This window comes from Ips typographus, linkage group LG2, assembly GCF_016097725.1.
Source record: "Ips typographus isolate SLU linkage group LG2, UJ_Ityp_2.0, whole genome shotgun sequence".
NCBI classification, from domain to species: Eukaryota; Metazoa; Arthropoda; class Insecta; order Coleoptera; family Curculionidae; genus Ips; species Ips typographus.
Window position 1 is genome coordinate 10,864,919 of NC_138423.1, and position 12,814 is coordinate 10,877,732.

Below are 12,814 nucleotides of genomic sequence, written 5' to 3' on the forward strand. Positions count from 1 at the left end.
GTAATTCTTTTAAAGATATGGTAATATTAAATACATATACAAACTAAAAGAGGGTTTTGAATAATTGTACTCAAAAAAAGTTAAAAAAAAATAATGTTAAATTCACATTTACTGTAAAAGTAAGTTAAATTTGACACTTATTTATCTATTTTACTAACCCAAAAACGGTGACAGATACAAAAAACATGTGAACTTTAATGACGTTTTCAAAATTTAAGATAGATCCTATACTGGAAAAAATAATTCTTTTACATCTTTCATCGGCAAAACGATGCTTTTGCAATGTTTTGTCTTAAACTTATATAATATCAATAGTATAATGCCACAAATTTGTTATTCGAAAGAACGACATCAGGGACTGTAATTTATTTTAAAAAAACATCTATTTGGAAAATACAGACAATTTTTGTTGTTTATTTTTCCTTATTATCAATACTCTTTATTACTTAAGACCTCATTAAAGGAATAATTTATCACCAGCCAATTTAGACTGAAATGACATAAATTTCTTTTTAACTCTATAACATAAGACTCTAGAGCTTCTATCGTTAAGACATCATGTAACCTGTAACTATTGAAATACTCACCATATCCATTAGCTATTGGTTTTTGAGTGTGTCCAAGCCTGGTATCTTCGAAAGGTATATTAGGCGGTGGAGGCAACTGCAAACATAAACTAAACTCAATAAGAGTAAATAAAACTTATACTTAAAAATTAAACTTAATTAGGAGGAAGAATGTTACAAAATCAGTACCAACATTTCTGGTGTCCTAATACAAGTCTCGATTTTCTGCAAAAATTGTCATGTAACCTCGTTTCGTTTTGGGGATGACCAATAAAATGAGTAGTGCAATTTTCGTGTTGCTTATAGAGGGCGCCAGTTTTAACGACATTAACAAATCTGCTTGTATTTCTTTCTGTTTCTATTTTTTTGATTTATCCAAACATTGGATTTGTTAAATCCATTTTTCTCCAAAACGGAATGTGATAGCGAAGTCAGACAAGAATACATAATTTTATATATGTAGAAGTGAGTGCTCTTTTTTAAAATTTTCAGTTTCATGTACAGGGCGAAACGGTATCTACATAATTGTAGGCATCTTATTCGTTATCGGAAAAATCATTACGTCAAAATTTATTAAGAGTTAAGTTAAGTAAAAATTTTAAAAATAACGACCAAAAAACGTACTAAAATTGTGACTTTCAACACCCTGTATAATTGAAACTATCAACATTCGGATCAGGCATGTTGACGTCATTCGTCACCATTTCACATGTAGTATTTCCAGTTTTTGAATTTAATTAAGTTATGGTAAATTACGTTTTCTTAGCAAATGGAAGATGTGCTCGAATATCAGGAGCAATATATTTACCTAGTAACAGGAGGTAAATTAAGTTTTTTTGACAATTGGAGGATGCGCACCGAGTATTAGGAGCAATTATATTTACCTCCCTCACATCACTACTTTTCTAATACAAATCTCGATTTTCCTGCAAAAGTTGTGTATTTTGTAAAAATTGGATTTATTACCAGGAGCACAGAAGTAGCAGGATAAAATTTAAGTTTTCTTGACAATTAGTAGGTGCGCCTCGAATATCAATTACCAGGAGCACAGAAGTAGCAGGAGGTAAATAGTTATCTTAACAATTGGTGGATGCGACTCGAATATCAGGATCAACCAAAATTTACCTCCTTCCATTTCTGCTCGATTTGATGGCCGCTGGTAACAATAATTGCCAGGTTTATTTATAGACTAAAATCTTAGATTTATCATTACAGTATGTTTTTTCTTAAACAGTAAAGAAAAATAACCATATAAACACTAAATTTAATTACCCTTTTTACATCATGGCCACAATGCAATTTTTTTGCTGCTGTTACGTCATTCAATTTACTTTGATTTTCCGTATACACACACATTCTGTTGGTCACAAAGGACGCAATATTTCAAAACATTAACTCTAAAAGAACCGTAAAAGGTTTATTTCCACAATGTTTAGTGAAATTTATTTTAGAAATGTCAAATGAATTTGAAAATGCCACGTGGCTCAAAAACAAACTACAATTTGAACGGTAGGTTTAATTCTGCATTTGTCGTAATCGAGAATTTGAATAAAGCGCCCCCTCAAAATTTGTCGCGAACAGACAAACTGGATAATAATCGTATTCGGAAAGCCTTTCCCGTTTCTGTTTATTTGCCAGACAATTTCGTCGTTATTACATTAAAGTAGCGGATTTTTGGGCGTCAGTAACTCCAAATATTTTAAGTGAATTAAATATTGTTTCGCCGTCATTGTTTATTAGTTAGGTGGGACAAAAAGGGGTTGCAAGAATGTCTAACTTTGCAACTTCCGACACTGAAACAGAGGAAGTCGTTGATTAATGTACTTTCGGTCGGAAACTTTTATTACCCCCAACACATATCGTATCCTTTTAGTTACACAAGAAATAGCCAAAAATATTGAGTAAAAAGTCTTGTAAGTTTTACGGAAATGATATGTTATAACAACCCAATAAATAGCAGAAAATTATTAAGAAATAATGGCTTTGCTCACAAAACTGAAAAGGTACCGAATTTCTTATCTTAAACGTTATGGACCTATGAGTCATGCATTTATCAGGTTTTGTTAACAAAAAGTCCCTATAAGGATTTTCCAGGAATTTTCAAATAATTATGGGCGCAAACTCTCCAACTTTTGAGACCTTACATTTTACCGAAGATATCTTATATGGAATTTTCTCTTTGGAAAAAAGTTAAATTATGGAAAATGTTCCAATTTACGATCGGCAACAAACCTGGACTTAATTAGATGGTTGTCCAGTATATTTCTCTTGTTTTGTGAAAAAATGGATAGATTTAGGAACTAAGCTGGACAATTGTGGAGAAAACATAGTCTGGCCTGCACGATCGCCAAACATGACAATGTTGGATTTTTCTTTTGGGGATACATTAGGTCTGTTAGGCATAAGTCATCCATTAGGCACAAGTCAGAAAATGTCATAGTCACGTGAGCAAAAAGTGGATAAAAAACGTTGTTTAGGTGTTGTATTAAAATTTTTTGACATTATGTTAAAGGAACACGTTTTAGACGTGGTTAGTTAATGCTCTGAGTACCTGTCAAAACTAACCGTAAAACCACTTTTTACGTTTTCCTAAATTATTTTAAAATGAAAAAAGTTAAAAACTTGGGGTTTTTGCTGACTAATGTAATGTTTAGTGATTTTCCATTTTGTCATTAATAAACGCGTTTAGTTGTATTTGACTTTTTTTTAGGTAAGACGTTAAAATAATAAATAAGTAGTAAATTAAATATACAATAAAACATTCATATTTTACAGAAAGGAGTTTATTGGGTAATTCCGCAAAAAAAAAGGGTGAAGCAGAAAGGAACAACGATGATAACCCGGCGATATGTTCATATTTTGTTTCTTTTTTCTCCAAAAAATTTTTTTGCTCATAATTGTATGCGTTTTTTGATGAATTACGTTGTACATTTCAAAAAAATCAATTAATTAATAAAATTTTACTCACCGTATTGCTGATGGCAGTCATCCAGTCGCTAGAATAAAAAAAACATAAATCAATGTACTTTTATTAATAAGAAATCCAAATTAGTATCAGACTACTTATCTAGAATTTATTCTGTAAGCTAACCACAACCATTATTGTACAGGGTGACCCAGATTTAAGGCTCACCCATATAGTATCTCAAATAATAAACGTAGAAGTGTAACTATTGTACATATGTACTTAACAACCCTGTATTTCACCATTAGACCATTTTAGGAAACAAGTTATTCTTTTTTTATATTTTTGAACGTACCTAAGCTCTGGTGAAGTTATACAGGGTTTTGGGTTACCAGGATTTTAACCATGTTTTAAACGCCCAAAAATAAGCATTAATTTGCTATGTAAACGGATTCAACAAATGCTTTCAAAACAAAATACAGGATATATTTAAAAATGTCCTTTAAGTATAACTAGCCATTTTTCTGAGATATTTGATTGAAATTTTAAAGCATATTTTTTAAATTTTGCTGTTCGCTTTAAGAAATTTCATGTTCTAGTAGATCTTTCTTTTTCGTGCTTTCTGAAACCTGTCAAGGATTTCCAGTTATTTACTAAATTGTAAATTAATAATATTTCTTGTATTTTTTTATTAAATATAATTAATTAGTAATAATGAATAAGTAATAGTATATTCTTGCCATATCATGCCTTAGCGAATTGTAGCCCTCCCTAAAAGAACCACTTTAGTCCCTAGGTTTATATATTATTTTATGCACTTTAGAATGCGAGAAACTAAAAATAAAAAAAATTACAAAACTAACAGTGGTTACAACGGTACTCTCGTATTACTGATAGTTGTTATTGATTGTTGTTGGCATGGTGGATTCACTTAAAACTATTCACTTCCCTGCGGGATTAAAAGTGTCTCTTTTATCCCTAAAATGAGGGATTAAAAGTGCACTTTTAATCCCTCATTTTAGTCACTTTTAATCCCTAAATTTTTTTTTTTTATTTTTTTAATTTTTAATTTTTTTTTTTTTTTTTTTCGGACACGGCGAGATCGAAAGACACCTTAAATAAGTGGGGCTACCCCGTGGACTCCGATCTCTGTGATTGTGGAGAACTGCAAACCACGCAACATATGTACACCTGCCCGCTGTGCCCCGCTAGATGTACCATAGAGGACCTTATGGCAGCAAAGCCGAACGCAATTGACGTCGCCCGCTTCTGGGCACAAAGTGTTTAGCTCACGTCTGTGATTATAGACATTTGATATAATGTGTTAATTAACTAGTATTTATTGTTATATAATGATGCTTCTGACACGAATAAATAATAATCCCTAAAGTGCATAAAATTACATATTGAATTAGAAATTTTCTCGTCGCCCTGTTTTTTCTTATGAAGACTATTTTTGGACCTTCAAGTCAAAAAAAATCCAGACACTCTGTACACTACTTCAAAGTGATTTATTTTGCCTGTACTGGGTGTCCCATTTTCGATAATTTTCTCGCTTAATTGCACTTGGTGCTCTTCGCGACAGTGTGGTTCTTTTTAGTGATATTTATTTAATATGGCGTCAGCAGAAAATTTTCCATTTTGTTTCTAAGATACAGGAATTATTGAGAAATATCACTTTTGAGGTATATCAGATTTCTTTAAACTTTTTGAACTTATCAACTGATGACATTAACACCAACTAAAGTATCATATTATAATGAAAAACAGGAGATCGAGAAAGTTTAAAAAGACAAACATTGGGATATTTGAGTTTACCTTTAATACCTAATGACATAAGTATGCCAATATCGTTTTCAATTACCCCACTTGACCCTATTTACTCTTTGATCATGTTGAAGAGTAAATAGCGATAGATACGTAGAATGGCTCAAAAGTGTCATTTATGCGGACAACACCGGAGCCGATCTTTGTCGGTTTTGAGACAAAATAATACAATTTGGCATAGATTGACCACGAACGAGTCAAATTCACCGTCCAATGTAGTCCCAACAGACGTAGAATGGCTCAAAAGTCTCATTTATGACATGATCGACTACGTCTGTTGGGACTACCATTGAACACTGAATTTGGCTCGTTTTCTCGTTTCATTCTGTGGAATAATTCTGTACTCATTAAACCTCAAAATCTTGGGTACTAGATTTAATTTGGTCCGCTACTGCCATTAAAAGGTAGTAATTATTATAATAGTATAGTCTATAACAATAACAATAACGGTAATTGTTAAGGAAAGTGTATCGATACGACGCAACCCTCCCTACACGCTCGCGCGAATGAAATGTCAGCCGGGCGGTTCTCTAACCATACTTTTAGACATGACTTGTACTGTTTTATAACCTCATCCTAATAGCATGTTTTTTTTGTATCAATAGTTAATACAAATTCATCATTAGTTTTAAAATCAAGAAGTGTTTCATTAATATCTTTCATGGTCCTTCGATAGCCAGATATACACTACGCACAAACCAGTTTTGTTCGCTGTTTGCAATCGTATAAGAAACGTTTAGCAAGCAAAAACCCAATCACGTCGTAAAAGTTGGAGGGTGGTGAACTTCTAGAGCAATCTACAAGCGTTGTGAAGCCGTGAAGCCGTGAAGCAACCAGTTTAAAGCAAGTAAGCCGTCTCCAAACTTATCCTTGGCGTTGTTATCATCCTTTACCTTATAATCTTACTTGTAGTCAGAATCATTTGTTTTTAAATCTGTTTTACTATATTTTGTAATGGCAAATGAACAGAAAGCTCTTAGTTATAAGCGTAGCTCTTTAAAGCGATCACTTACTCGCTTAAAAACATACTTTGACACAGTCAAAGATGAACCAAACATTGATTCAACAATCTTAGATCAACTTAACTCTCGATTATCAGCCAGTGATACTCTTTTAGATGAGTTTTATCAGCTCCAGGAACAAATAGATCTTTTAGCTATTGAAGAGGAAATTCCTTCAGAAAAACAAGATGATTATGTTGAGAGCATTTTGGCTCGTAGTTCCATTGAAAAAGAAAAGTTTGAACATGATTTCTATGAAATAACATCTCAAATTAAATCATTCTTAAAAACATATGCTGAAAGTAATTCAAACAATCATAATAGTGACAATTTAGCTTCTTCTAGTACTTCAGCACATCAGTGTAGTTCAGGAGTTTCATCTGTTCGATTTCCACAAATAAATTTGCCCAACTTTTCAGGAAATTATCAAGAGTGGATGGAATTTCATGATTTGTTTCAATCCTTAATTCACAATGACAGTGGCCTACAAGACATTCAAAAGTTTCATTACTTAAAATCCTGTTTGAAAGGTGAAGCAGCTAATGTTATTAAAAGCTTAGAGGTTTCATCACAAAATTATCAAATGGCATGGACTCTTTTAAATGATCGCTTTGAAAACAAAAGATTAATCACCAATAATCATTTAAGAGGTATTTTAGATTTGGAAAAACTTATAAAAGAGTATCCATCAACTTTGCGTAATTTAAGTGATGAAATAAACAAACATCTTAGATGCTTGAAAACCCTTGGACATCCTGTTGAATCTTGGGACATTTTGTTAATTCAAATTTTAGTATCAAAACTTGATCCTATGACTAGACGAGAGTGGGAACAGTTTGAGATTAAAGATACATACCCTTCAATGGTTGAATTTACAGGTTTTATTAAAAAACGGTGTGAGTTCTTAGAAGCTATTCAACCTTCAATATCAAATAGTCAGATATTTCGTGAATCCAAGAATATTTCTAAGCAAAGAGATACAAATCGGTTTCAAACTTGCTTGTCATCTGAAAAACCAGTTCTAAGCTGTATTTTTTGTAAACAAACACATTCTATTTACAACTGTTCTGCATTTTTAAATCTTGATATTCAGAAACGTATTTTGGAAATGAAAAATCTCAAAACTTGTTTAAATTGTTTAAGAAAAGGTCATTTTATAAAAGAGTGCAGAGCAATGAACTGTAGAAAGTGTAATAAGCGACATCACACATTACTACATCTTGAACAAACTTCTCCTGATGATAACATTTCCATTCAGCAATCTAACCATTCACAAAGTTCCACTCAGGAAACAAACTGTGATGTTTCTTGTCACTCAGTGAGCAACAAAAATTCAAGTCAAATATTGTTAGCTACAATTGTGCTTTCAGTTAAAGATTCTGTTGGTGATTATCATCGTTGTAGAGCACTGCTTGACTGTGGCAGTCAGTCCAACTTTGTCACTGAGGAACTTTGTTCACGTTTAAATCTCCAAAAGGAAAATACTGCATTGATTGTTTCAGGTATATCAGAATCCATATCTGACATTAAATTTAAATCAAATATTGAAATTCAGTCTCTTTGTAACAATTTCCAGACTACTCTCTCATGTTTGGTCCTCAAACAAATTACTGGTAACTTGCCATCATTTAGCTTTGATCCTGCTCAGTTGAACATTCCTGCAAATCTCTGTTTAGCTGATCCTGCGTTCTTTAAATCAGAAAAGATTGACCTTCTGTTAGGGGCTTCTGTTTTCTGGGAAATTTTGTGTGCAGGGCAAATTCAACTGGGTGATGGTAAACCAATACTTCAAAAAACCCTTTTTGGGTGGATTTTATCAGGAAATTGTTTTTTCAATGTTCCAATGAAAACATTATGCAGCATAAATCATAGCATTTCTTGCCATAGTTCGAAACAGTTATCGTTTGAAGAAACAATATCAAAGTTTTGGGAGCTTGAAGACATTGGTGGTGCTCCTTTGAGGAGTGCTGAAGAAGATTTGGTCGAGAAACATTACCTCCGTCATGTAAATAGAGATCCCAATGGTCGCTTTGTAGTGTCTATACCATTTCGGGAAAATGTTACAAAACTTGGTGAATCTCGCGATATAGCTCTAAAAAGACTCTATAGTACTGAGCAAAAGCTCTCAAAGCATCCTACTTTGAAACATGAATATGATTCTTTTCTTCAAGAGTACTTGGAGCTTGGGCACATGTCTCCTATTGATGACACTAATATACCGTCAACTTCATGTTATCTACCTCATCATTGCGTCCAAAAAGAGTCGAGTACTACGACGAAGGTACGTGTAGTTTTCGACGCCTCATCTAAAACTAGTACAGGTTTATCATTGAACGACGTTCAGATGGTGGGACCAGTTGTTCAATGCGAGCTTTTTTCTATCATTCTTAATTTTCGCTTACATAAGTATGTTATAACGGCAGATTGTGAAAAAATGTATCGTCAAGTTTTGCTTTCCAAACCTGACCGTGATTACCATAGAATTTTGTGGCGATGCACACCAGATAGTGATGTTTCGTGTTTTGTTTTGAATACTGTCACTTATGGCACAGCTTCAGCAAGTTATCTTGCAACTCGGGTTTTGAAACATCTAGCTGATGAATATAAACATCAATATCCAGTTGTAAGTCCTGTAAGGTTATTTGTGACAATTTTTATATGGACGACCTGTTAACGGGTGCAGATTCTGTTGAAGAACTTGCTGCTATCAAGTCCGAGGTTACCTATATTCTTAAGCAAGGTGGTTTCAATCTTAGGAAGTGGTCATCAAATGAAATGTCATTATTGTGCAATGAGGAGCTAACTGTTGATCATTATTTTAGTAGGGAAGCAAATCAATCTACTTTAGGAATAATTTGGAACCCAAATGATGACATGCTGCGATACAAAATTAGAGAGTTTAGTAACCCCTCATCTGTAACTAAAAGAATGATACTTTCTATATCATCACAAATTTTTGATCCTTTGGGTCTTCTGTCGCCAATCATTATTGTAGTAAAATTACTAATCCAACGATTATGGCAGCTGAAGATTACTTGGGATGAGTCCATACCTTTAAATTTACAAACGTTGTGGCTAAAATTTAGAGACAGCTTACCTTTTATCAATTCTTTTGAAATACGTCGTTTAGTTCTTACTTCGAAACATCAAATAGAGTTGCACGGTTTTGCAGATGCAAGTGAAAAAGCCTATGGAGCATGTATATTTCTTCGATCTATAGATTCACATGGTCACTTCAAGGTTGCATTGCTCTGCTCAAAATCAAAAGTTGCCCCAATTAAGTCTACAACAACTTTACCACGATTGGAACTTTGTGCCAGTCTTCTGTTGGCTAATCTCTCAAATAAAATTAAAGGCTGCTTAGATGTTAAAATTGAGAAATGTTTTTATTATTCTGATTCTACTATTGCCTTATCTTGGATCAAATCAGAGCCTAGCAAGTGGAAAACTTTTGTGGGAAACCGAGTAGCTAGTGTTCAAAGACTTACAAAACCTTGCGATTGGTTTCATGTTAGTTCTTCTGATAACCCTGCCGATTTAATCACCCGAGGTATAAGCCCAGAGGAACTAAAATCAAACACACTTTGGTGGGAAGGTCCATCTTGGCTTCATAACCCATCTCATTGCTGGCCCATTAATAACGAAAATCCTTTCGACACTGACGACACAGAATGTAAACCTCAACAGGTCTTTACTAGCACTGAATTATGCTTCGATATGTTTAATAAATTTTCATCATTTCGCAAATTAACTCGAGTAACAGCATACATTTATAGATTCATATTCAACTTGCGATCTAAAAAACATGAACAGACTTTAAAGACCGATAGTTTGTCAGTTGATGAAATAAAACATGCCACCAACGTTTTGCTCTCTCTGGCTCAACATCAGACTTTTCCTCGCGAAATTGAGGCTTTATCCTCGAATAAGACTCTAGATAAAAACAGCAAATTGCTTAACCTAAATCCTTTCTTAGATCAAAATAAGTTAATTCGTGTTGGCGGTCGCTTGTCTCATTCTACCTTTTGTAACAACAAGGCTCACCCCATAGTTCTCTCAAATCATCACCCTATTTCAAAATTGTTGGCTTGTGATGAACATTTAAAGCTTTTACATTGTGGTCCCCAGCAATTATTGTACTCACTTCGAGAAAAATACTGGCTTCTTTCCGGACGAAGTCTTTGTAGAAAGATAGTTCATAATTGCATTGTTTGCTTCAAGGCCAAACCTAGAATAGCTCAGCAATTAATGGGTGAATTACCATCAGGTCGTTTAGAAGGGTCCTATCCATTTGAAAATACGGGGGTAGACTATGCGGGTCCTTTTTTAATTTGGGATAGGAATACCAGAAACTATAAAACCTCGAAAGCTTACATTGCTTTGTTTATTTGTTTTTTATCTAAAGCAATACATATTGAACTAGTGAGTGATTTAACTTCTGAATGTTTTATAGCTGCTTTACGCAGATTTGTAGCTCGAAGAGGTAAACCCAAAACGATTCACTCTGATAATGGCACTAATTTTGTTGGTGCAAAAAATAAGTTAAACGAAATTGCACAGTTTTTGAAAGCATCGAACATTCGAAGCTCCATAATGGACTACACTGCAGATCAGGGTATTGAATGGGTTTTTATACCTCCCAGAGCTCCACATTTTGGAGGGCTTTGGGAGGCAGGAGTTAAAAGTATTAAAATTCATCTTAAGAGAGTTATTGGCACAACACCTTTAACTTTTGAAAGTTTTTCAACGATTTTGACTCAAGTGGAAGCAGTTCTAAACTCCAGACCTTTATCATCCGATCCTCAAGATCCAAATCCTTTAACCCCTAGCCATTTCCTGATCGGCCGAGCTATTGCTTCTACATTGGACCAGCCATTACAACAAATCTCTGAAAATCGTCTCAACAACTATCAGAAACTTCAGAGGCTGATACAGTCATTTTGGACTCGGTGGAGGAAGGAGTACATAAGCGAACTTCAAGTCCGAAACAAATGGAAGATACGAGAGCCGAATCTAAAGGAGGGCGATTTGGTAATCCTTAAGGAGGACAACTTACCACCGTGTCACTGGGTACTGGGTCGGATTCAAGAAATTCATCTTGGAAAGGATAAGCTTTCTCGAGTAGTGACCGTGAAGTGTTCGAGTGGAGTGATAAAACGTCCAATTAGCAAAATTTGTCCGTTACCTCGGCAATAGCTATTCTTTTTGTATTGAAAGACTGTGGTCTTTCAAGGGCGGCGGTTTTATGTTAAGGAAAGTGTATCGATACGACGCAACCCTCCCTACACGCTCGCGCGAATGAAATGTCAGCCGGGCGGTTCTCTAACCATACTTTTAGACATGACTTGTACTGTTTTATAACCTCATCCTAATAGCATGTTTTTTTTGTATCAATAGTTAATACAAATTCATCATTAGTTTTAAAATCAAGAAGTGTTTCATTAATATCTTTCAGTAATTGCATCCTTTGCTATTGGTGAGATCCTGTTAGATACCTCCAAAAAAAGCAAAAAGACTATAATATGTTTGCTAGAAATTAATTATACTGCAAAGCCCAGGAAACAAACTTCATTAATACTTAAGTAACATTTAAAAAGTTCTGAAGTAATCATAATATCCATGGAATTTCAAACATTTTCTACACATTCACATACCCAATTGTACTCGTATTTTGTCATTTAGTAGAATTTGAGTAATAAACATTTCTGCCACGATTTGAGATTTTTGCCCCTCTGTCTCTCAAACTGACTGGGCCATTGGATTCTCCGAAAAAATCCTTAAAAGAATTTTAAAGATATCCAGATACCTCAAAACTGATATTTTTCAATTTTCTCCTGTAACTTAAAATCAAAAAGGATTACGGTATCTTACAGAATATTAGACAATTACCGAACTTACTTAATTTCCGAAGGCGTTTGACCCATCAACCAATAAACATCGTGCTTTTTGGTACACCCGATGGCCAGAAGCTGACCGATGTGACACTTTTTAGGAAATTTCGGTTTTCTTGGTACCTGTTTCGTCCATTCCGCCACTGCCAGGAGTTCAGGGGCGTCCCCGATATGGACGTAACCGCGCAACCTGCAAAGGGTTTTGTCTGCGTACCAGGCCAATGTGGAATCTTCGTACAGAACCATCCATTCTTCGCACCAACCAGTGAAGAAAAATCCTTCTGAAATATCAGATTTAAGTAGTTAAATTCTAGATATTTCTGTGTTATAGATCAAATTAATGATCTACGTTAAATACATTGTCTATAAAATGAACCCATTATTAAACTTTTTAATTTTCAACCAAAAAAAGTAATTTTAAATTGGAAAGTGTTGAGCTTCAAACAGTGCTGCCAATTTCCTTTCCTTTTTCTGATTAAACGAACCAATCAATTTGAAATGCCTTGTTTACTACTTTCAAAGCAATTGGCACGTTCGATTTCCCAGAAGATTGATTGGCGGCAGTGCATCTATCTGTTACCAATCAATAATTCAACTGTTCAATTAAGTTTAAAACACTCGTTA

At 34.2% G+C, this 12,814-nt stretch overlaps 1 protein-coding gene across 1 annotated transcript in view; it reads right to left on the reverse strand.

Moving 5' to 3' along the window:
- LOC145724471 (uncharacterized) overlaps positions 1-12,814 on the reverse strand; it is an 84,696-nt gene that overhangs the window by 12,789 nt on the left and 59,093 nt on the right. The window contains exons 4-6 of the mRNA XM_081972766.1: positions 12,198-12,471; positions 3,535-3,562; positions 588-663 (exon numbers count right to left, since the gene is read on the reverse strand). Coding sequence (XP_081828892.1) covers positions 588-663; positions 3,535-3,562; positions 12,198-12,471 — 378 coding nt within the window. The remainder of the gene's footprint in view (positions 1-587; positions 664-3,534; positions 3,563-12,197; positions 12,472-12,814) is intronic.